Here is a 26709-nt window from a genome sequence, read left to right as displayed (position 1 = left end):
TAAAATTATAAATGAAAATATACAACTAAAACATTTTAAATAAAAATAAAATATTATTTATTATTTAAAATAATAAAATAATGTAAAAATATGATATTACAGTTTGTATTAAATATATATTTTTTAAATACTAACTTAAAAATTTATTTTAAAAAAAACACAATCATATTTTAATAATACCAAAATAACAATGATTACAACAGAAAATAATTCACTTCTTACTTAAAAATAAATGCTTGCCCTTACAAGTTGTGCAATATGCAAAATATATTGAAGAATTATTTATAATTTGAAGCGTGTATTGTTGGCATTACCTGGCTCCGATGTAGAGCGTGCGGTTGACTTTCAGCACGGTCTGAATATACAGCGGCTCCTGACGGGTGTAAGAGCGATGCGCTCGGCCCACAAACACTGGATAGCGCCTCACCACTGACAAATAAAGAACCAGAGAGAATTCAGAAGAGAAGAAAGTCAAAATGTGGAAAAATGACTAGCTGAGATGGGAGACAGAGACATTAGGGACACCCAAACAAAAGAGCCAAAATATGAAGCATGGATGGATGAAACAGACACTAAAACACAGGCAGGAATGTGTCCATCACTTTCCCTGAAGAGTTAGAGATGGAGAACCTCTGAGACACGAAGAAAGGACAAAGACATACATCACTGAGTCTTCACAATGCAGAGTCCAAAAACAAGCTGTCTTAAAGTGAAAGTTCACTCAAAAACAATAAATATGTCATATTTACACAGCCTTATGTTGTTTTCAAACCTGTATGACTTTATTTTATTGTAAAATATTCTGTTCAAGCAATAACAATGAATAGAGAATAAAGATTCAGGCTTCCAATGGACACAAAAGCATCACAAGCTTGGAATGTACAACTTGTGTGCTACTGTATATTCCAAGTCATATGATAGATTTCTGTAACGGGAATATGCATCATCACTCACTGATAATACATTACAGTGAACTGTTAACCGCTTAGACTAGATCATTGAATCAGTGAGTTGAACTCAAGAACTGAATCAGTTCAATTCACAAATGAATCTTTTAGTCTGTTTTTGAACTGATTCACTGAAAAACATAAACGATTCAAAGAAAAGAATGATTTGTTTACATTATGAATGTGTCATGTGGACCACTTATGTTACATACTAAAAATATAAAAGATTAGCCAGGATATCCATATCCATTGAAACATGCTAAGGTAAAGTACTACAAATAATAAAAATAAAACCAAAAAAAAAATAAAAATATTACCTTTTCTTTTTGAATGAATGAATGAATGCACCCAAAATTGTTATTGTTAACTAAAAGTAAAAATGAAACATGCTAATTTGCTAATTAAAAAATGGTTAATTAAATTTGTCATTTATATAATAAGTTATTAATAAGGTAAAGTACTACAATTAATAAAACTAAAACTAAAATAAAAATACATTTAAATATATTTTTAAATAGAAATAATAAAAATGACAAAAGCACATAACAAAATGACTAATAATTAAAATAGACACTAAAAGTATAAAATAAATGTTAATCCAAAGGATTCATAAATATTATATTATTTTATATAAGAGTGCATAATAATACACACAGTAAGTGCTAATCTTATTATGCAACCTGCTCTGACAATCAGACTCCCGGTCTAATGTCCTGTCACATAATTAATATTCATGAGCAAAGCTGATAAGTTTTATATCGAGTCCCTCCTGTATACAATGCTGTGAAAAGAGTCACTGGCACTTCAGAGAGCATTCATACATTTCAGATAAGGAAAATTGCTTTCCAAATGCTGTGGAAAGAAGTTAAACATAATTAGAAAACAGAATACCATTGAAAAAAACCCCAACAGGAATGTGTCCTCCAACCGCAGATGGATCTGAGAAGCATGAGGACACCCACATATTTACTGTGAATGCTAATGATATTTCTTACAGTTTCTGCTACTAATTAATTCCACTGTAATAAGGAGAGAAGGATAGAGATACTGTTGTTGTTGCTGGCTTGTTCTTTGCCTCTAGTTGTTTGGACACATTTCACAAGGGTTTAAATGTTTTTGTGCTTTGCAAAGAGCAATTAAGTGTGGAAAACCCTTAAAAAGGTCACGTTATTTCACTTTGATTCACACACATACACACACACACACACACACACACACACAAAAAAGCGCCACCATGTTTGTTTAGTTCTTCACTAACTTCTGTTGTTTTTCCACTGAGATGATGACATTTTCTTTCCTCTACCTCTAAATCTAGCCCTCATATAAACCTTTCTGCTCTTTTACTTACTAATTAAGACATTATTTAGTATGTTTACTAAGCCGTTTTCTTCACAGAGAGCGAACACTGGCAGGACCTCACAGCGTAGGTGATTTGGGGACAAAACCTGACCCACATAAACACCAACTACATTGTACTGGATGACCTTTAACCTCTGGTCTCTACTGAATCATTAGAGGCGCTTGAGTGGTTGTTCATCAGTATCACGGATTCTGCTTTGTGGGATCTGTAGGGAGTACGGTCCGTTGTACACACACACACACACACACACATACACAGAGTTTGTGTCTTGCTTGTTCCAACACAATTATGTTAAAAGGCTTTTAAAATGATCACAGCCATATGGTGTATTTCTTCCATTCATGAGCGCTAATGTGCAAAACGATTTACAAACAGTGTGACGTGTCCACATCGTGTTAACCATATGTACATTGAAAAGAACACTTCACAACAGCGGTAGTGCAACATACAGTGTACAAGCTTTAACATAACCACAAGAAAGCAGGCATTGCAGTGACTTTACCACATTTAAAGGTAGAAAAAAAAATCTTGTAACCATTGATATATGGACAAAAATACTGTTGAAGTCAATCGAAAACAAAATTGTTACCATAACACAACAAAACAAAATATATTTGTTCAACAGAAGAAAGAAAGAAAGAAAGAAAGAAAGTCATATGCATGAGGGTAAGTAAATTATGAAGTTTCAATTTTGGTGGACTATCCCTTTAAGGGTTGAGTGTGAACTATACAATAATGTGTAAATAGAAATACAAAGCTAAACAGAAACACACACACATATATAATATAATATAATATAATATAATATAATATAATTCCATAAATATAATATAATATAATATAATATAATATAATATAATATAATATAATATAATATAATATAATATAATATAATATAAATAATACTAAAATATCACCTATGCACAGCTGACACACTTCTACTAGAAACTAAAACTAAAAATAACAAAGAAATGGTATTTATTTTTATCAACATAGTGGTATCATATATTTGGCTTCTTTAGCTAAAATAATAAATATATAAATAATAATATTACATAATAATATTATTTAATAATAATAAATCCCTTGGAAAATCATTGTAACTTCCAAAGGAATATTCTTTTATGCTTATGGTCATGGAAACTTGGCACAGTTTGGAATTGATGTGCCTTTTCTCAAAGCTAATTTATGAGCCAAAAATAGCAACTGCTGATTGTGCTATTATGCTCTAAACGTATATGCATAAAAGATCATAAACGTGGCATTTATGTCTAACTGAAAAATAACCTGCTGGTGTTGTTTAACTGATACACTGTAATTGGTGAGGGGCGTGTTCTTACCCTCAGCAGGGGCGGAGATTAAAGGGCCAGGTTCCTCTGGAAACGAGCAGGTAGCCAATTGGAGGACAGCAAAGATCCATAAGAAGCAGGGAGTGAGGGTCGCCATGGCAGCGACACACCACAGCTGTGAAGACAGGAATAGAGAAATGATGTTAACTTAAAAAAAAAAAACAGTGAAAATAACACAATACAGTACTAATAAACCTTTTTCAACATTCACTATCTGCATGGACACTCCCCTTGTAATGCAGAATTCAGTCTGCATAGACAACTCAGTTAAGAGATACACAAAAAGCCATGCCACATGAAAGTAAGAGAACTGTTGCTATCTAATAAATCAGTGCTTTAATAACCACAAAATTGCAATATCACATGTAAATATTGTATGCAAATGTGGATTTAAAAAAAAAACAACAAAAAACAATATAAATCGTTAGCTGCAGTATTGACTAAAATATATTTATATTCAACATTTTCCTCTGTGAGCCATTTTTGATCAGGTTTATATTCATCAAATGTATTAAAAAACTCTTGTTAACTGAAATAAAGCTGAAATAAAATTATAAATATTACATGAACAAAAAAATAAAAAATGCTGAATCACTAAATTGGAAATAAATAAAAATTAAAACTAAAATAAAACTAAACTTAATTTAAAAAATAAATAAAACCTTAATACTTATATAAAAATATGAAAGCATAACAGCAATTTTAATAAAATTTTATACAAATTCTAAATTAAAACATAAAAATAAAAACCAAATCAAAATATTAATTAAAACTATAACATTATAATACCAAATAACCTTTTTGGATTAAAAATTTAGCTTGTCCAAGGATCTTAATAAACCAAGTTATTTTCCAGCTCAAATAATTGAAAGACTAATAAAGTGCCCTCAATAAGTATTGGAACAGTAAAGACAAAATTGCTTTCTCTGCTGTGGAGTCAAGACATTTGCAAATATGATTAAAAGATGAATATGCGACAAAACTACAGAATGTCACATTTTATTTTTAGGTCTTTCGACACATACATGTTTTACCAAATAAAAAGGACAGTGCTTTTAGAGTTCATCCCACTATTTGATGTGAGCATAAGTATTGGAAAAGCTGAATTTAAGGCAGATGTAAAAGATTAAAAGCTAATATTTAGTTGCAGATCCTTGCATGCAATCAGAGCAGTGAGTCTGTAACCCAGAGACATCACCAGACTCTTGTTCTTATGCTTTGAAATGCTTTCCCCCAGCCGTTAATGCAGCCAATTCCAACTGTTGCTTGTTTTGGGGAGTTTCTGTCTTTAGTCTCCTCTTCAGCTGGTGAAATTAATGTTCAGTCGGATTTAAATCTGGAGATTGATTTGAGCAATCTAAGACTTTACATTTCTTTGCCCTGAAAAAGTCCTTGACTGAACTGGCAGGGTGTTTTGGGTCATTGATCCTGATCCAATATGAAGAGCTTTCTAATGAGTTTGGTGGCATTTTCATGAATATTGGTGGCCAAGATGATTTTGTACCCTTCCAAATTCATTCTGCTACTGCCATCATACATTAAGTCATCATTAAAATGAAGAGGTCCTGTTCTAGAGACAGCCATGCATGCCCATGCCATGACACCACCTCTGCCAAGCTTTACAGATGAGGTTGTATGCTTAGAATCATTTGCAGTTCCCTTTTTTCTCCACACTTTTGCTTTCCAGTAACTTAAAGGTTAATCTTTGTCTCATTTGTCCATCAACTCAGTTCCAAAACTCTACTGGCTCACATTTGTGAAGAATCTTGCCTTTCTATTTTTGGTGCTGATCAGAGGTTTGCATCTTGCTGTGTAGCTTCTGTAATTCTGTGTCAAATTCTCCAGCTGACTGTAGATTGACAGAACATCACCCCAGCTTTCTGGAGGTTGTTGGTGATTTTACAGACATGTGTTTTAGGGTTCATTTTCACAGCTTTTATGATTTGTCTGTTGTTTTTCTCAGCCGATCAGGTCATTGCTGGTTGCTGATGTCGCCGGTAGTTTCCAAACTCTTGATTTCTCCATGCCCTTTGTTTTTCCTTTAGTTCTAATTGACTTCCTCTTTTCTTTTAGCATCCAAATTGCTTGCTTTTCTTTCAGAGTCGGCTTCCCCGTCTTCATCCTGGTTTGTGTGTGTCATCATCGAATGCAAGACTTGGAATGCAGAAGCAATGGATATAACTGATAAAACACATTCCTTGCTTTTAATATCTGAAGAATTAATGCAACAGGATACAGCTGAACACTTAGAAAGACCTGTGAGGCAACTGCTCCAGTACTTATGCTCACATCAGAGAGTGAGATTTAAAAGTTTAAAAGTGCTGATCTTCTTAGCTGGAAAAACATCTTTGTGTTGAATCACCCAATAAAAAAAAATATGACATTCTGTAGTTTTGTCTCATATTCATCTTTTAATCATATTTACAGATTTCTTGACTCCACAGCAAACAGAACAATTTTGTCTTTACTGTTCCAATACTTATGGAGGGCACTGTAGCTCAGAAATCAAAATAAATAAATAAATAAATATAATGTATTGTATAAAAAAAAAACAAAGTAATAACAGATTTGACAGTCATTTTAAATAGCTTTAATCACACTAAAAACTGTATTTTGCACAAACTTTCCTGCAAAATTGTCTGATTTCAACATCGACCAGCAGGAGCTATCTGAGCCATGCACTGATTTTGGCCAAATCAATGTAACTAAACTTTTCAATTTACTTCTGGAACAACCTTCATGTCAGACACACCCCTATATGATGCCTAAAAAGTTGCCTAGGTAGGCAGCACATCAGGTTTTGGAGCTAAAAATATAATACACAAACAGTCTCTGTAAAGATACGGGCAAAATGATTAATAATACAAAGGAGCATTAGACGTCTTGGGTGTTAGACATGCCTTGTGCCTTCAATGAAATTAAATGCACAGGCGACTCCACATGAGCGTGAAGCGAAACAGAAGCTGTTTATTATTTAACATTTGACATTTATTTGGGCACTTTATGAGGAACAGACTTCTTACAAAAACCACAATACCCGTCTGTAAAGCAAAACAGACTTGCACGATTTTAACGGGTGTGAGGAAACCGTCTGTCTACGAGTGAGTGTAAGTGGGGCATAAAACTGTTTAACAAAAGCTTTCATCTCCGACAATCAGTTCTTCCTTCAGACAGAAACCAGATGAGAGTCGTGAGGCCTTCTCTTTCACGGACAACCCTCAATTACCAAAGAGACCCGAGACCACACACACACACACCGTAATTAATTTTCAGCACCTTTTCATTAAGTCTGTGGAGGAAGGAGTGGTCGGTGGCTTTAGCAGGAGGACCAGAACGATGCCACTATCTGCTCTTTTCTTTTCCACACTCTTATCATCTGTGCTTTTCTTTTTTCGCTCAGCGTGATTGCTGTAATTGGGTAATTTATGAGAGTGTGTCAAGCCTTCCTCCTGCAGTATATTACTGACACAAACACACAAGAGACAGGGTGAACCACGGTCAAGCTTCATACATCACGTAATCTGCACAGTCTCGAAAAGACTTTTGACTATCATATAAAGCATATACAGTTTATTTTTAGTAGTTGATGAATATCAGTAAGAATTTTATTGAAGGTATAGAAAGATCCCAATCAGTTTGAAATCAAGAGGGAATGCTGAAGAAATCAATGGAATGTGTTTAGAATACACCACCATTTTAAAAGATTTGGGGTTTGTATGTTTTTATGCTCACCAGGGCTACATTGATTTGATTAAAAATACAGTAAAAACAGTGAAATATTATTAGAATTTAAAATACCTGCTTTCTATTTGAATACTTTTTAAAATGTAATTTATTTCTGTGATGCAAGGCTGAATTTTCAGCATTATTACTCAAGTCTTCAGTGTCACACGATCCATGCAGATATCATTCAAATAGACTGATTTCCTGTTGAAGAATCAATGTTTTAATATAAATTTTCTTTATATTTTTGTGGAAACCATAACCATATTTTTTCAAGATTTTTTTAAACAGAGATTTTAAAAACAGCTTTTATTTGAAATAAAAAATATTTTAATATATATTGAAAATATCTTTACTTTCACTTTGCATCAATTTAATGCATTCATGCCAGTGTTATTTTGTATATATATATTTTTTAGTTTTATTAATATTTAGAATTTAACTTTGTTTATTTAATTTATTTGTCATTTTTATTATTTCATGATTTTTTCATTTGTATATTTTAATACATTTTTATGTCTGTTTTAGTTAATTACTACATCTAGTCAAATGCTGAAACTATACAATAATGTGTAAACAGAAAGAAAAATCTAAATAGAAATTTAGAAACAGAAACAATTGAACAGTAGTGTAGGGAATACTAATCCTTTCAAACACATAATTTCAACAACATAACTTCAACAAAACATAATGTACATTTGCACTCAAGCATGCCTCATTTAATTCCTACTAACTACCTCAAACAAAGAGAGCCAACCAATCGGGTTTGGAGTTTTGAATAATATTTGCGTAAAACTATTAATCAGGCAATCCATGGACATGCCATCAAAAGCTGTAGTCACTTTAAGACACTGAAGTAATGATGAATTTCATCATTAAAACCTAAAAATCTGAACCGTTTCAGTGACAGTGATGGTGAGCGTTTTGCCTCAAAGGATTTGTTTGAGACCTTTCTCAATTATCCCTTCTTCTGCTTTCAACAGGCCTCTAACAATACATGCATTACCGCTTAAATGAGATGAAACAATGAATAATGTAATTAAGACATCCCTCAGGATGACGGAAATAAAAGAGATGAAAAACTAATTGAAAGAACTTTAGATGCCTTTGGTGAAAAGTTTTGAAATTAATAGTGGCCTTTTGAGGGTTTAAATCATAAGGCAGAAATGAATCTCAATTGCATTAAAGAGAGACGAGCGACTCTATTAGTCCATTAGCACACCGCGCACACAGAGACGCATGTTTATCCACCGCACACATAAAGCAAAGAACATTGTCAAACACATTACTTGAAAGAGGCCACATCGTACTTGCTTTTATAAACAGGACAGTGGCGCTGCAAAGACAAACATCACAATTTCTGCTGCTCACATTTGAGGTTAGGGGTTTGGACAAATCACCAACCTTAGGTAGTACACTTCAGTGTTGTTTGTGCTACGGTAATGAATGATGCCTCAAACCGCGCAGCTTGTTGAAATGAAGTGCGCTATTACCTTTCTAAGCAACCAGACACAATAGTCCACCCATAAATTAATATTTATTCACCCTGAGACCATCCAAGATGTAGATTAGTTTGTTTCCTCATCTCAACACTATACATTGCTCACCAATGGATCCTCTGCAGTGAATGGGTGCCGTCAGAACGAAAGTTCAAACAGCTGATAAAAACATCACAAGTAATCCACACACAACTCCAGTTCATCAATTAAGATCTTGTAAAGTAAAAAAAAAAAAAAATCTGCATGTTTATAAGTAACAAATCCATCATTAAGACTTCAAACTGTTGCTTCTGGCAAAAATACGAGTCCTCTGTCTATAATATCCCTTTCTCCAGTGAAAAAGTAATCTTGTCTGAATCAGGAGAGAAATATGTACAGATCAATCACTGTTTACAAATAAAACAGTCTAAAACTGTTATGTCAGCAGATTTTAATGTGAGAGGACAACACAGGATGGACTTTTCAATGAAAGAAGTGTTATTATGGACTTTTTTGTTTTTCAGTCTTGAAGATATATTTGTTTCTTATAAACATGCAGATTTTCACTTCGCAAGGTGTTAATTGATGGACTGGAGTCGTGTGAATTACTTGTGATGTTTTTATCAGCTGTTTAGACTCTCATTCTGACGGCACCCATTCACTGCAGAGGATCTACTGCTGAGTAAGTGATGTAATGCTAAATTTATCCAAATCTGCTCCAGTGAAGAAACAAACTCATCTATTACATCTTTGAACGGCTCAATGGTGAAAAGAAAGTCTTACTGACCCCAAACTTTTAAACGCAAAAATAAGCTTTTTTTTCAAAGAGCCAGGGAATCCGTTTTCCATGTTATGATCCCTGGAAGTTGAAAATCTAAATCGTATTCAACAAAATGGTGTGTATGTTTCCAGGCTGTTTATGAGGGGCACTAAAAGGACAAAAGCACTGGTGGGCACACAGAGCTTCTAAATACTTCATAAAGAAACCATTCATTGTCTTGAGCCTTCAAAACTGCTCTCTCTCCCTCCCTCTCTCAAATCTCATTCATCCCCCCGTCCCACTCCAGCATGAGCCCCTGTGCCCAAAGGAAAGGTCAGAGGTCAAGTATAGGTATCCTCCCATAGGGTTTTGCAGTAGAAAACACATCTCTAGTACAGAACGCGTCTGTAATTTGGTTTAAGGAGGTTGTGACCGAGCCACAGACACATTAAGTTTTGTGATAGCTCTAAATTAAACCTAATAGGCAGAGATACCACCTCAATTGTTTCTTATTAACAGGACACACACCTCACAAACTCTCTCGCTTCCTTCCTCTCTCACACACTCAAGCAACAAGGCCTGAATAACACAGGAACAGTCCAAGTCTTTGTTGGAAGGCTGATGGCGCTAACAGCCGTTAAAACGAAAGGCTTTAAACAGTGGTCAGAGACACAGCGGATGGAAATCCCTCACAGATGCCTGTCCAAAGCAAATGACGTTCAAGACATCTACAGAAAACAATGACTGGAATGTCACTGAGGCCAAGCCTACACTGTCCACAATGCTGAGAAACGTCTAACCCACAAGTGCCTTGAGATTTATTGCATCTGATCAAAGTAACCTGAAAATGAACCACAAAACATAATATAGGAACTGTCTTTATATATGTATACTGTATATGTGTGATATACTACTGTAGCGTGAACCAGACAAATTAAAGATTCGATCGGGAGCCTGGTTGAAACATGAGCCGAATTCCACAGAAAGGCAGGATGTTGTAAATCAACTCCCAGCACCACAATCTGATAACCAACCAACTCTTTAAGAGAACAGCTTTCAACATTAACACCATTGGAACAATTATTGACAATTTCAATTCGAAGAAGAGATTGTCTAATTTGGGGCAAGTAATCGAAGAAATGGACAGTCTCAACCTCACATGTAAAGCCATGAGATTAAACAAGATCGTTGGATTGACTTCCCCCCACCTAGCAAAACCAGACTGAAATTCCTAAGGAGACCTGTTAACCCCTCTGGTCTCCACAGGACATATCCTTACTCCCAGAATGGCACAGAGAATGCCTTCCAATGCATATATGCACCAAAATGAACTCAAAAAAGACTTCTAAATGGATATCAGTCCATTGCTTAACTCCATATCATTTATGTAACCGACACATTTGATTTTAATGTTTCTAATCACTTATTGTGTATGTCTTTTTTTAAATAACTCTTGAATAGCTAAAGGGATCATATTCATGTTTAGTATGTGTGTGTTCGAATATTCTTGCTTGAAACGTTTCTGACCATTAGTTATTTGTCAAATGTATCATATTCTTGTTATAGGAATCATGTCCAAATTATACCCTGCAAGAGCGGGAAAATTCGGACCACGTGCTTGATAAGACTAACATACGATTTATGAATGGGTGGGACAAACAATGCAACACCCAGAGAAAAGACAATATCTAATATGTCAAGACAACATTTGAGGTGTGGCCAAAAGGCCAGTTTAAATACTCAGGACACCATCAAATTTTGCTTTTAGCTTTGAGCTTTTAGTTTTTGTGTCAGCTTTTGCTATCAGTCATGCCGGCTTTTTTGCCTGTAGCTTTTTTAGTCATGCTTTGTCATCACTTTTAGCGTTCTTCGAGCGCCGTTCCAGCGTGCTTCGGCCTGCACGCCTGCTGCTACTTAGCCACGATGAGAAGAAACACCACCTAGCCTCGTCAAACTTTACTTCTGTTCTTTTACTTTAGTTTCCTTTCTTTTCCGTTTGAGAATTTCGTGTTCTGAGTTAAGTTTTGTAACGCCGTGTCTCCGAGTCTGACCTCCCATGCCCGTCTGAAACTTCAACCAGCCCACAACTCCGCATCGTCAGCCAACCCCCAACCACGGGCTTCCCAAGACGTCACTTCAACGACTACTGAACTTCCAGCCAATCAGCAACTTCGGGAAACCCCCTTTTCAGCGACAACAAAGGGAACCCCGTTAAACAGGCAACGCAAGTAACCTCCAGACTCACATCTGTACTGGTGTTATCTAATATAATTTTAACCTCATTGAGGAACTCAGTGCGAGAGTTAATTAAGTGATTAAATGGTTGTTCATGTCTATGCAATTTCACGTATTGCTGTAAACTTGGGATTTCACATTCTCATTCTCTAAAACACACTATATCCCAAAGATCTATCCAACAAAAACTCGTGTGTGAATGTGTGAGTGCGTGTGCTTATGTGTTAGATTAGTTTATATGTCTTAGATTTATCTAATAAAGCCTTATCTATATTTAAAAAGCAATTATCTTGTGTTTTGTGCTCACAAGTTAATGTCTTAAACTGCCGATCTTGTTACTGTGCTAATTAATAGTGTTTTCACTATACTTTGGATATTAATATCCAGCGCAGATTTGATGTTAAACGGCTCGTTCAGTGAATCGCTGGCCGTTTCAGTGATCAGCCGTGAAACAGTGATTCTGTTCAAATTCCCTTTAAAATCTTAAATGATTCCCTTTGAGCTAAATTGACCTGTTTCCCTTACAGTATTATGGTGGAGAATTTTGCGGGCAGTTTAATCTAAATTGTGAGCATAAACCAAGTTATGTTAATCTTTTCTTTTGCTGCGGATGAAAGATGAGAAGCTTCTGAGTCTAGACGTGTGTGTGTGTGTGTGTGTGTGACCCGTGACGTAAGCAGCGCGCGACCGCTTGAATAGAATGAACGCAGAGGAGGCTGTAACTCAAGTCCGCCTCTTCATTGTTAAACGGCAGTAAGTGAACTTAAAGTTAACATCAGAGATCGTACAATAAGGTAGAAATTGAGCGTGTTCCTCATTTTTGTAATGCCTTGTTTATAGCTAAATTGATTTCACTGAGTGTTCCAGTGCCTCTCAAAAGCTATACTCCCGGCAGGGAATCTCAGTCACCGTTCGCTGAACGGAGCTAAACTGTAGTAACGTTAATTCAAAGGGAAATAAATCGGTGAATAAAGAATAGTGTTGAGCGTGTTCCTCAATCTATTTATCAAAGCCTCGTTATTCATAGCTTGATTGCCAGTGCGTGTTCCACTGCCGAATCAAATGCTATTCGACTCCCTGGGTTAATATTAGAGAATAATGTTTCCCTGTTCACAAAGTGAATGCAATCTCGCTTAACACTGCGTGTGTCCGAGTGTGATGGGAGTGTTTTAAAAGCTTGATCAAGTAAATTTTAAGTTTGTCCCAACTGCGAAGAAAACCTGTTGTGTTTGTGTGTCCAGAGAAACTGGCACGAAGATTCAGATCCGCCGAGATCGCCCTCACTTTTCCCTTAACTACAGCAAGAAGCTGCTATTTGAATAAAGTTAAAGTTAACTCTATACGAACTGAGAGTTTAAGCGCCACATCGCAAAACCATCTAAAAGCGGTGTTGTTATTTGTACAGTGTTGAAATGCGCCGACATTTCATGTAACATGCTTAACTGTACTTGCAATGCAATGATTCATGTGCTAGTCCACTAGAGTTTGTTTTGGTTGCCACAGTTACGACCGTGACACGGAAGTCTTAACCTACTTCCGGAGCAACTTTGAACTGCGCACGCGCAGCGCATCGACGCTAATGTAAACAAACTCCACGGTGTTGCTAAGCTAACGAAACAGTTGTATTTACATTGAAGTCTATGCTAAAGCCACTAACCTCAAAGGTTAGCCGTTAGCATTAACATCCAGTTGTTGAATAGTGTTTGTTTGGGCAACGCTGAAGTGATTTAACCCTTTAAACACCTCAACTAACACTTGTTGGTCTCTTTCTCTCTCTTATTTCTCTCTTTTTTCATGATACCATTTATTGGCATTTTACTAGAAAGGGAAATACTAACTCACAATTATTAATTGTGTCAAATCCAAATTTAATTGAAACATTAAATTTATTTGGAATCATTCCAATTTCCCCCTCAGATCATTTCATATGATCATTACTTCTAGTATTCTCTTTTGGGGCTAATTATTTTAGGTACGAATAAGACTTGAACTTTGAAAGTTTAAACTTATTCTACCTAATTTATTTATTACCCATCTGAATATATTCTATTCAGACCTTTACTTATTTTATTGCGTTTTACCCCTCTTTCTTCCTGTTTTGGTTATACACTTAGCCACTATTGTTTTATTTATAGATTTTCTCCTTTATTTAATTTAATTTTTGCTTATTTTGCCCATTTATTACTTTTTAATTTCTGTGTATCCTAGCTTGGGAACGACACACCTGAGCCCTAAAAGGAGACATTGTTATCCCTCACTACGAGTTCAAATAAATCAGAAAGACAACTCTCATTCACTTAAAGTTTATTTTGTTTGATTAGTTGTGCAGCAACTAAAACAACGCTCTCCTCGTAGTTAAGATAACCTCTACTGAGACTTACCATCTCCGTCCTCTCTCTCCTTTCCTTTCCTTTCCTCTTCACTTTTAACATTTGTAGGGACATGTAAGAACCATCAATCAATTCTAAGTGAATGAAATACGCAATCTTGTCAAAGAAGACGAATCACCCTTATGAATTTGATTGTAATCAACCTCTCCTTTGTTCTTCCTAACCTCCCTACATTTGGAAACGCAATCCAAGTTTTAGCATCTCATCCAACGCTGAGATCAATTTAATAGAGATACGTGTTGAACAACTGTCGCCTTCGCAGCCTGCCTGGTGAGCGGTCCAACTGTAAGGTGTACGGTGTCAATCCTGTCAGAATAATGAAAGAGATATCAGCATTATTATTGTATTCTTTTGTCCAAAACAAGAGATTTAATAATATTGTTTACCTTCTTGATAACATTTAATTGAGAAAATTAATTTTCCTCATTTGAAAAACAGAAATTGTTGCTTGTCATTGAATTTGTTTTTCACCTCTTTCTCTCTTTTCCTCTTCCTCATTAGAGTGACAAAGTCTTCGCATCTCTAGTCTACTTAGACACCCTGAGAACAACACAGTCATCACCACACTTCACTAGTGGTTCACAATCACTGACACAACACTTAGTTGTCCCACCACACATAGGTTTTACTCCACACAGATCTGTGTCAGTCTCTCTTCTCCCCAGCGCGCAAACATGCCGGCAGACTGCAGACCCCATCACCCATGGGGAAGATGTGAACACTTGGCTGAGAGGCATGACAGACAGCCTCACCCCCAAGACATTTGAACTCTTATTATTTTTAATAATAATCCTAATCCTGAGAAGATTCCTGACACAAGATTCAAGCCAGAACAACAACCACGAGGAGCTAGTCAAGATCACCAGCTCCCTAAGCTATGCCTTCACAACCCAGCTGAAACTGAGCGACAAGCACATCACCCACCTTCAAGAGGAGCTGACACGTGCTCAACGTCGCATAGACAAGCTGGAAGTGAAAGTTCAAGATCAACTCAAAGCACCCAGCGAGAGGGAGCAGGAAACAACGGAACAAGTTAAGAAGCTCCAAGCATCCCTGGCAGCAGCTCAGCTCAACCAGCAACATGCAACAGCTGCCCAGAGAGACCTGGTAAACAGACTCCAGTATGCCGAACAGCTACTAGAGGAAAGCCAAGAATGACATCAGAGACAAGAATTCTGAAATCAGTGCTTTGAAAGACCACCTTGAAAGGTACAGAACTGAAATGGACAATCTGACCCAACAACTAGACGATACCAACGATAAGCTCTACATGGTCAGAAAAGAACTCCAATATGCTTACAAGCAGAAACAAGAGCCAAGGAAAGAGAAACATCTCTTAGCCTCACCACTGCTGAGCAGAGCAGAGCCCCACATCCAAGAACTGGCATGTGACGAAAGGAGCGAAGGGCCACAACCTAAAACCTCACCTGCCTTCGCCACACAACCCTTTCCTGCCAACGAAAGAAAACCTCCCGTCCAAGACCTTGGAGCTGCACACGGGATGACCATCAAAGACCTCAACAAACTGTCTGAAAACATCAGCAGGTTCAACCCGAACTCCACAGAGGGCCACGACATCCAGGCTTACCTGCAAGATATCGAATTTCATCTGGAAATGAGACCTCATGTGACTGACAGAGACAGGTTATACATCCTTAGAGCCACGTCCAGTCCAGAGGTACGAAACTTCCTAGATCGACAGCCCAGTCAAACAAAGTCAAACTACCAGCGACTTCGTGAGGTCCTGATTAAAGAGTTTACAGACCCAGAGTCTGAACATGGACTGTTGACTGCCTTGGAAACCAAACAAGGTCGACAAGAGACTCCACAAGCTTACTACAACCGACTCCGACAAGCCTACTTTGGTGCACACAACAAGCCTGACCTTGAAGAGGATGTGAACTTCAAAAGCCTCTTCCTAAAGAATCTGCACCCTGGAGTCAGCCACCATCTAGGTGTCATGGCCTGTTCACACTCCATGACCATCCAACAGTTGCGTGACCTAACACAGAAGGCCTATAACAAGCAGAAGATGGCCTCAAAGAAAGGTAACAAAACATCCACACTCTTGAACTCTGTCAACAAAGACTCAAGCCTTGCACTGGACGACACCCAGTGGCATCACAACACCAGAGTCTTCCATCAAGAGCACAGAGAACGTGACACCCATGTCCACAACCGCTTTCAGCCCAACCGCTGGAAAAATCCATGGGACCAGCCACGCTTCTCAAGAAACCAAAAGGATAAGAATAACTGGAAACCTAACCAGACATCCAAAGGTAATCACCTGACTCATCCAAGAGAAAAGCCATGTGGGTAAGCGACAACGAAACCCACCTCAGCACCACTCAGACATGCACAGTGCTGAGTATTCACAAGAACATGAAAGCTTACCGTCAGAAGACATAGAACAAGTCATGAGACAACTGAAAGAGTTCCTTCAAGACCAGTTTCACACTTATGACCACAAAGTTGAGTCATGCTTGCTGTGACCAGCGACAGAACGGAAGGCCGGTGATCACCTGGTGCACCACATCAGAGATGACAAACACCTGTTCAACAACCACCCAGAACGAGCAAGTCTTTCACGGCCAACCGTTGATGAAAAATCTGAGGTACTAAAGAACATCACCTCAGTCTCCCATCACTCAATAACAAACTGTCAAATGAACTCCAACTCCAAGAACCACATCCCTGCCTGTGCAACAGCGACCACCAGAGCACAGAAGGTCAGAAAGTCTGCCACAGCCAGAAGGCATCACAAGAAGAGTGCAACACAGGAGACGAAGTTTTGCAACCCAGCTTCACACAGCCATGCCAAACTACCTCCGACTGTCTGCTAAAGAACTTCCTGCCTTGCTGGACTGACCCCCATTAGACCATGGACACGCCCTCATCCAACCCAAGGATGCAGAGAGCCAGTCTTCAGTGACATACAAGCAAAGGGGGTGAGACAACACAGACTGAAACAGATCTGACCACACATACACTACACCTTTAACACACACAACATTACCTACACCCAGAGGTAACCACATCTACTAATAACACATTCAACAAACATATTCTTCCCACAGGTAGAATGTCCAAATTTTAGTGTAACAAAGTTACATATACCCTCCATGAAGAAACATGCAGCCATCCTCACAATAGGTTATAACATCTGACACTAAGTTAAGGTACATGACACACTAGCTGCACATGACATCCTAGCTCAACAGCAGTTGTAAGCCATGCTAGGAAAACCCACAGCAGCTTTGTTTTGTTTGTTTTGTTTTTGTTTCTTCTTTTACCTATCCTTCTCCTTCCCCTCTTTCCTGAGTAGGTGAAACACCTAGACACCCTGCAAGGGTCGAAGGTCTGATATTAGGATTGACTCACCACACCTAATATCCGCCAGCCACTCTAAACTGAATGGAAGACAAGAGCTCCATGCACGATAGGTCAACTCATTTCATTGCAAATGATGTTACTAGAAAATTAATGGTAAACGTTTAAATTAAGACAACCTAGAAGAACTAAACAAAGTTAACCACAAATTTGATTGGTGAATCAAAATAAAACAATGATTTCCAAAATGATCTAAATTATCCTCAATGTACTAAACTACATTGACTAATGGAACTTAACCACGTGTACCTAAATAACCTGATGCCTGCACCAGTACAGTAACTGTCATGGAGGTGTTGTCTTGTTGTTTGCTGTGTTTGTCTGCTTCTTCTGCCTTTGTTTCTCCAGCGATCGACGATGTCTTCAGCTAAACACCTCGCCGATCGAAGGGGGGTATGTAGCGTGAACCAGACAAATTAAAGATTCGATCGGGAGCCTGGGCGAAACATGAGCCGAATTCCACAGAAAGGCAGGATGTTTGTAAATCAACTCCCAGCACCACAATCTGATAACCAACCAACTCTTTCAGAGAACAGCTTTCAACATTAACACCATTGGAACAATTATTGACAATTTCAATTCGAAGAAGAGATTGTCTAATTTGGGGCAAGTAATCGAAGAAATGGACAGTCTGAAACTCACATGTAAAGCCATGAGATTAAACAAGATCGTTGGATTGACTTCCCCCCCACCTAGCAAAACCAGACTGAAATTCCTAAGGAGACCTGTTAACCCCTCTGGTCTCCACAGGACATATCCTTACTCCCCAGAATGGCACAGAGAATGCCTTCCAATGCATATATGCACCAAAATGAACTCAAAAAAGACTTCTAAATGGATATCAGTCCATTGCTTAACTCCATATCATTTATGTAACCGACACATTTGATTTTAATGTTTCTAATCACTTATTGTGTATGTCTTTTTAAATAACTCTTGAATAGCTTAAGGGATCATATTCATGTTTAGTATGTGTGTGTTCGAATATTCTTGCTTGAAACGTTTCTGACCATTAGTTATTTGTCAAATGTATCATATTCTTGTTATAGGAATCATGTCCAAATTATACCCTGCAAGAACGGGAAAATTCGGACCACGTGCTTGATAAGATAACATATGATTTATGAATGGGTGGGACAAACAATGCAACACACGACGAGAAAAGACAATATCTAATTGGTCAAGACAACATTTGAGGTGTGGCCAAAAGGCCAGTTTAAATACTCAGGACACCATCAAATTTTGCTTTTAGCTTTGAGCTTTTGTCAAGCTTTTGCTATCAGTCGTTTGTCAGCTTTTGCTATCAGTCATGCCGGCTTTTAGCTTTGCTTAGTCATGCTTTGTCATCACTTTTAGCGTTCTTCGAGCGCCGTTCCAGCGTGCTTCGGCCTGCACGCCTGCTGCTACTTAGCCACGATGAGAAGAAACACCACCTAGTCTCGTCAAAATTTACTTCTGTTCTTTTACTTTAGTTTCTTTTCTTTTCCGTTTGAGAGTTTCGTGTTCTGAGTTAAGTTTTGTAACGCCGTGTCTCCGAGTCTGACCTCGCGTGCCCGTCTGAAACTACAACCAGCCCACAACTCCGCATCGTCAGCCAACCCCAAACCACGGGCTTCCCAAGACGTCACTTCAACGACTACTGAACTTCCAGCCAATCAGCAACTTCAGGAAACCCCCTTTTCAGCGACAACAAAGGGAACCCCGTTAAACAGGCAATGCAAGTAACCTCCAGACTCACATCTGTACTGGTGTTATCTAATATAATTTTAACCTCATTGAGAAACTCAGTGCGAGGGTTAATTAAGTGATTAAATGGTTGTTCATGTCTATGCAATTTCACGTATTGCTGTAAACTTGGGATTTCACATTTTCATTCTCTTAAACTCACTCTTTCCTAACGTTCTATCCTCCTGCAACTTGTGTGAATGTGTGAGTGCGTGTGTGTTAGATTAGTTTATATGTCTTAGATTTATCTAATAAAGCCTTATTTATATTGAAAAGAGAAGTATCTTGTGTTTTGTGCTCACAAGTTAATGTCTTAAAACTGCCGATCTTGTTACTGTGCTAATTAATAGTGTTTTCACTATACTTTGGATATTAATATCCAGCGCAGATTTGATGTTAAACGGCTCGTTCAGTGAATCGCTGGCCGTTTCATTGATCAGCCGTGAAACAGTGATTCTGTTCAAATTCCCTTTAAAATCTTAAATGATTCCCTTTGAGCTAAATTGACCTGTTTCCCTTACACTACTATACTACTATACTATTGATTAAAACTTTTAATTCAGTTAATTTAGTAATTACCTCAATTAGATGGAAATTTGTTATAAACTTGCATGCATGCAAATCTAAAATGCAGAATGAGACACTAATGCCATGCTTCCTTTAGAGTGTTTACATCAAGCAGCCATTGTAGGGTAGATGTAAATCACTTCTAAGTCACTTTTGAGGTTATATTTCAGTTAGGCTGCCTTAGAAAGCAGCTGTCTATAGACTTCATCAGGGTAGCACCATATTTAATTTTGGACAGGAATGAAAACGAGGCTGTGAGGAATTCAAGTACAGTGCATTCAATAGATTGTACTGTTGTTTAAAAACAACAAATTGTTCAGCTGATGGAATGTCTTCACTAAAAAAAGACACTTCATAAAACAGATTTAATAGTTGTGAGTTTTGAAAAGAAACTTAATACAGCATGTGCCATTATAAAGACTGCAAGTCTGTCCCTCACAGATTCAGTTTCATTCAATATGGCAAGCTGAAAACAATACACTAATGTTTGAGCTCCTTGACTGGATGGAATCAGAGTCTAAAGCTTAAAAATCAGAGTCTGTGACTATTATGCACCATGCAAATTTTCTATGGAATCTGTCAACACAAATCTGCAGACTGGCTCTGACTTTAAGCAAGTAGTGTTGACTTATCCAGACTGGGATAAATCCGGGCAGAAATCGCGTAGTGTATTCCAGCCTTAAGCTGACTAAGGTCTATATTTTAAGAGTCTGGCACCATTTTTTTGGACCAGAGCTATTAAAATATCTCACTATACTACTGTTCTATATATTACGTCCTATAACACATGATAACACCCAAATATAGCCTAGAGGGTGCATAGATTAACATTGCTGTGACCGCACTGTCCACTTTATCTCTAAACTCAGCTAAAACCAAATAAATAAACACCTGAAAACAAAAAAACGCCAGAGACCGAACATATTTGTATCAGCGCCCTGTTGATAATTACAATGACCTCCTTCTAGCTGCTTGTGTAACAAAAGTCTGAAATCTTCCAAAACACGTTTCGCAGGTCAAAAAGTCGAACCTCAACATTTGTCAGACAAATAAAACAAACCACGGCGACTGGCACAGCGACAACCTGCTGCCCGCAAACACAAACACAAACCAGGAGACCTGGATATTTTCCTATCGGGTCTCTTGAGGCTTGCTTTCGGGCCTCCATAAATACACACAGGATGTCATATCTCAGCAGGGTCTGTGCAATCTCTCGCCGGTGACCTCTTTATATGGTCTGTGGTAGGTGAAGTTTAACGCTGTGGAAACAACCACAGCTCTGTGCTTAATGGAGAAAGAGTGGGGAGAGAAGCAGAGGGCCTCGTTCTTGTTATTTTAATGAAGGAATAATGCATGGAGTGAGATGACCTGGTGAGATTATCGCAGATGAGGAGCAAAAAAAGGACAAACAAGAATACACAATGCTGCTGCTATGCTCTGTTACATTACATTCTCTCTACCAATATATATGCATCTATATATTTGAAGATGGATATCATTGCTGATAGCAGATGCGTATATGTTTCAACCAGTGGAGTATCAGAAATATTGAGGCCTCTCCGTGAACCATGAGATGCCTGTCATGCATGGATGGAATATTGCTGATGGAAACAGGCAAGATTTTATACCGACCAATTTATCATTCTCTTAGGTACTTTGATATTGATTTATCACTCTAGGTTTAGCCATAATGTAATTGGTTTAACCAACCTGTAAAATTACACTATAATATAATTGGCTTCTAATGCTTTGTGTAATGTAAAAAAATTTTATGGATATCATGATATCTTTGTATGTTTATAGTACATATACACCTAGTAATACAATCTTTAGATTAATATTAATATACTAGAGTACCAACTATGGAATGTTAAAGACTATCTGTTATTAGATTTGTATGTTAATTTATCATTATATACACTGCCATTTAATATATATATTTTTTTAAAGAAAATACTTTTATTCAGCAAGGGAGCATTAAATTGATCAAAAATGACAGTAAAGACATTTATAACGTTACCAAAGAATTCTATTTCAAATAAATGCTGTTCATTTGAGCTTTCTATTCATCAAGAATCCTGAAATATGTATTACGGTTTCCGCAAAAATACAGTATGAAGCAATGCAACTGTTTTCAGCACTGATGATAAGAAATGTTTCTTAAACACAAAACCAGCATATAAGAATGATTTCTGATCTGAAGGATCATGTGACACGAGTAATAGCTGCTGACAAATATTATAAATATTATCTCACAATAATGAACTGTAGGGTAACTAAATAAAAACAATATCAAAAGAGAAAACACACACTCTCACACATACTACAATTGTGTCATCATTTACATCATTTCAAACCTCTCTTTCTTTTTTTAAAAAGTTAAAATAAAACAGCTGAACATCTTCCTTTGCACAGTAGCATTTTAATCTCATTTACACTTTTAGGTGTAATAGCCCTCTAAATGTGTCCACGGATTCATAATGGGTGTTTAGGAGCAGATTTATTCCGTAATATGTTTTCCAATATGAATCATCAGTGTTCAGAATTTTAAACGGTGTATACGATGTGCTGATTGTGATGAGCACATTAGAATTCTCTCTAACACAGGTCTGTCACCTCCAGCTGGAGTCCAACGGGACTCTCTCGAATTAGAGTTGAATACGGTGAGTCATACAGAGTGATACATCCATGAACACAGAAGGATGAATGGATGGACAGAGAAGGGAAACTGGAGGAACTGCTGTACATTTTTCAGAAAACACTTCATATAAAAGCACAAAAAAATGCAATGCTTTTAAAGCAAGGCTATAACTACTGCCATACTTTAGGTTAGTCATTTGAACAAACCCCCAACCTTAAGCATGGTATTAATTTCCAGTGCCAACACAGAACCATGGTACCTCCTCAGTAGCTTTAAGTGAAATAAATGTGTGAATGTGTACATCATTGCTCATGTTTTCATACAGAAAGACGCTAATGAGGCACTCATCAAATGAAATTGAAAAAGGCAGTGGCAAACTCATCAGTTTTCCTGCCGAACATGCTCTCTCTCTCACGTTCGCACATGCAAATACTGTTTTCCTCATTAGCATACACCAAACGTATACTACAACACAGCGTTTCACCTTTAGCTTCTGACTGCTGTTGGAATCCATTAAAACCACGTCAAGCTGTAACCTTCACAGAAACACATTGAGCGACAATTGTTGCCTATTTTATGGTCGTACACACGCTAAACACTTTCTGATTTGCGTCAGTCTTGATAAAGATCCCAGCAGACAGCTACTTTCTCACATCTGTTATGATTCATAACTCTTTGTCTAAATTTATACAATGCATTCTCCTCTATATTCAAGAGGACAAGCCCAAGTCTCTATACAGGCTTTAATGTGGCACAGATATGATGTATGAGGTCATTTTACAGCACAGCTCACAATTTAAATCACAGAGTCTTATGTAAGATTCTTTAATATACTTTACGTAATACTGGACTCCCAAAGCACATCGTAATAACTAGCCTGTCATTTTATGTAGCGCATATGTGAGAAGAACACAATATACTAGAAAATATTCACAGCACAGTGACTACCGCAAACTTCATGATAAACACATTGTGGATATTAATCATGACTGCAAATGCACAGACCAGATGCATATACTATTTTTGTACTGTGCACATCTAAAAAAATATCTAGAAAAGCAGGCTATGTAGTATAAAAGACAGACAGGAAGAATGACAAAACGATAGAACAACAGAATGATAAAACAGTAAAATGATAGACAGACAGACAGACAGACAGACAGACAGACAGATAGATAGACAGATAGATAGATAGATAGATAGATAGATAGATAGATAGATAGATAGATAGATAGATAGATAGATAGATAGATAGATAGATAGATAGATAGATAGATAGATAGATAGATAGATAGATAGATAGAATGACAGAACTGCAGATAGATAGATAGATAGATAGATAGATAGATAGATAGATAGATAGATAGATAGATAGATAGATAGATAGATAGATAGATAGATAGATAGATAGATAGATAGATAGATAGATAGATAGATAGATAGATAGATAGAATGACAGAACTGCAGATAGATAGATAGATAGATAAAAGATAGATAGATAGATAGATAGATAGATAGATAGATAGATAGATAGATAGATAGATAGATAGATAGATAGATAGATAGATAGATAGATAGATAGAATGACAGAACAGCAGAATGATAAAATGAATGATAGATAGACAGACAGACAGATAAATAGAACGATAGACAGAGTGATAGAATGCTAGCTCTGGCTTCAATCAATAGTAGGCAGTTTACAGGATCCTAGTATGCACTCAGATAAGGATTCAGTTAAAGACTACATACTCTGTCCTCACACAGCGTTCTAATTAGACCCCAGACTCTCTCTTACATGACTTACTAAAACACATCGATTCAACGTTCCCATTAGAATGTTTATTGACTAATCTGTGAAGGTTAGCATTAGCATCTGCGCTAGTCAGGGGTCCCTGGTGATTCTTAGCAGTCCGCGTTTAGCCTAGAAAGAAGCGCAAGGTTTTAATCTCTGCGGCGTTCAGCCTTTGATCTCGACTAAATCACTGCACTTCCACCCAACATTCTGAGACACACAATATAACTAATGGAATAGAGAATGAAAGAGACCAGGAAATACGAGTTTGTAGCTGCTTTAAAGACACTTGTAAGGCTTTAGCAATTTCCTGAGAGACACGTAGGTCTGGAACATCATTTTAATGGGTTTTCGGAGTCCTCTGTGGGATGGGATGTCATCCAGTGCTCCTTCCAGCGCGCTAACATCAGCATTGACCTGTGTTAATATAAATTTAGCAATGCAGTTGAAAGTGGCACCATCTGAACGCTGTATGTCACTGCAACGCGGGTTTACAGCCCACTCGGCCCAAGGTCTTGTGGGACAGACGGAAATGAATCATGGGCATTTTGATGGAGTCAGCTGGTTTTTGAGGGCATGGGGGGCACATGGTGATGAATAAGAGAGAGCGAGACACAGGATATCAATGCTACAGATTTAGAAGATACCTAAACCGCTTACATTGATCCAAGACACAAGTTGTAACTGCATCTTATGTAAAAACAAACGAAAAAGCGGCCTATTTTAAGTCTGATCAATCTCAATGTTCCACAGCATTGCATAAACAATGTCTACATCATGTAAATGTGCAGTGTTTTATTTCAGGAAAACAAAACACTGCTTACCAGTTATGCAACCTCTGGATAACATGGCATGGCACAGGAAATAGAATAGTCAAGGACCAGTTATAAAAAATATACAGTAAACACAGTTCTCATCAAAATACTTTAGTTTTAACAGTTATCATAAAGTAAGCCGAGATCTAACAAACATGGTCCTGAAATTATAGTATATTTTGATGAGGAAAATACATGAACCTTGCATTTACTGTGGTATTCTCCAAAGTACACAATGTGTATACCATAGTGTCTATACTAGATGAATATGGTAATGATTGAATACCATGTAAAAAGCCATGATTTTCAGTAATTAAAAGCTTAAATTGTGTGTGTATATATATATATATATATATATATATATATATATATATATATATATATATAATAGGGCTGTCAAATGATTAATCACGATTAATCACATGCAAAATAAAAGTTTTGTATAAATAATACATCTGTGTGTACTGAGTATATTTATTATGTATATATAAATACACACACATGCATGTATATATTTAAGAAGAATATGTTATGTTTATATATTAAATATATTTATATATAATATAAAATAAGAATATAAATATATAAATGTATATACATGTAAATATTTTCTAAATATATAATTTATGTGTGTGTATTTGTATATACATAATAAATATACCCTGTACACATACATATATTATGTAAACAAAAACTTTTATTTTGGATGTGATTAATCGTGATTAATCATTTGACAGCCCTAATATATATATACATACAGTATATATATATATATATATATATATATATATATATATATATATATATATATATATATATATATATATATATATATATATATATATATATATATAATAATTTATTTATATATATATAAAATGTACAAATATATCATATATTTCTTAAATAAATGCATGTGTGTGTATTTATATATACATAATAAATATACACAGTACACACACTGCTGTGCTGTTGACATGAAATTTTCTCCAGATGTTGGTAACAATCCAAGTAATCCATACATACAAAGAAAGCAAAACAAATAAGTTCTAATAAAAATAAGTGGTTTTTGCCAGGGAACGGTAAACGTCATTTTTCCATCAATGACCTTGACAGTTTCCACACAGATATGAAAATGGGAACTGAAGAGCAAATAACAATTTGAATCTGTTTGTGCAAAAATTCAAAGAACTCTCAACACCCGCCCCAACAAGAAACCCAACTATTATAACTGCAGGAAACAGGGTTACACTGGGTTAAAAACTTCAATTTCCCGCTCCAGCTGGAGGGGCTGCTAGCAGTGCGAGTGCAGTAATGTGCTCAGCTGTGGAGACCAGGATAATAAAGCTGTTTATGTGGCTGCTTTATGAGAGGGATGTTTTATAACAGGAGGCAGAAGGCCCTGGGGATAGAAGCTCTCGCTGTTAGCCACTGCTGCTAACTAACTTTTATTAATACCGAACATCACAACAAAAAGCCTAACGTCATATTAGGTATTTAAGAGTGTAAATACAGCTGTCTAGATCTATGAACACTT

General features: G+C 36.8%; 1 protein-coding gene across 1 annotated transcript in view; it reads right to left on the bottom strand.

Moving 5' to 3' along the window:
- The window catches only part of LOC109074133 (semaphorin-6B-like), a 115701-nt gene that overhangs the window by 40532 nt on the left and 48460 nt on the right, over positions 1-26709 (bottom strand). The window contains exons 2-3 of the mRNA XM_042718967.1: positions 3648-3771; positions 315-429 (exon numbers count right to left, since the gene is read on the bottom strand). Of these exons, the coding sequence (XP_042574901.1) occupies positions 315-429; positions 3648-3753 (221 nt within the window). The 5' untranslated portion in view covers positions 3754-3771. The remainder of the gene's footprint in view (positions 1-314; positions 430-3647; positions 3772-26709) is intronic.

Source organism: Cyprinus carpio, chromosome B2, assembly GCF_018340385.1.
Source record: "Cyprinus carpio isolate SPL01 chromosome B2, ASM1834038v1, whole genome shotgun sequence".
Taxonomy (NCBI): domain Eukaryota; kingdom Metazoa; phylum Chordata; class Actinopteri; order Cypriniformes; family Cyprinidae; genus Cyprinus; species Cyprinus carpio.
Note: the sequence above shows the minus strand (reverse complement) of the source record. Positions and strands in the feature narration are given on the sequence as shown.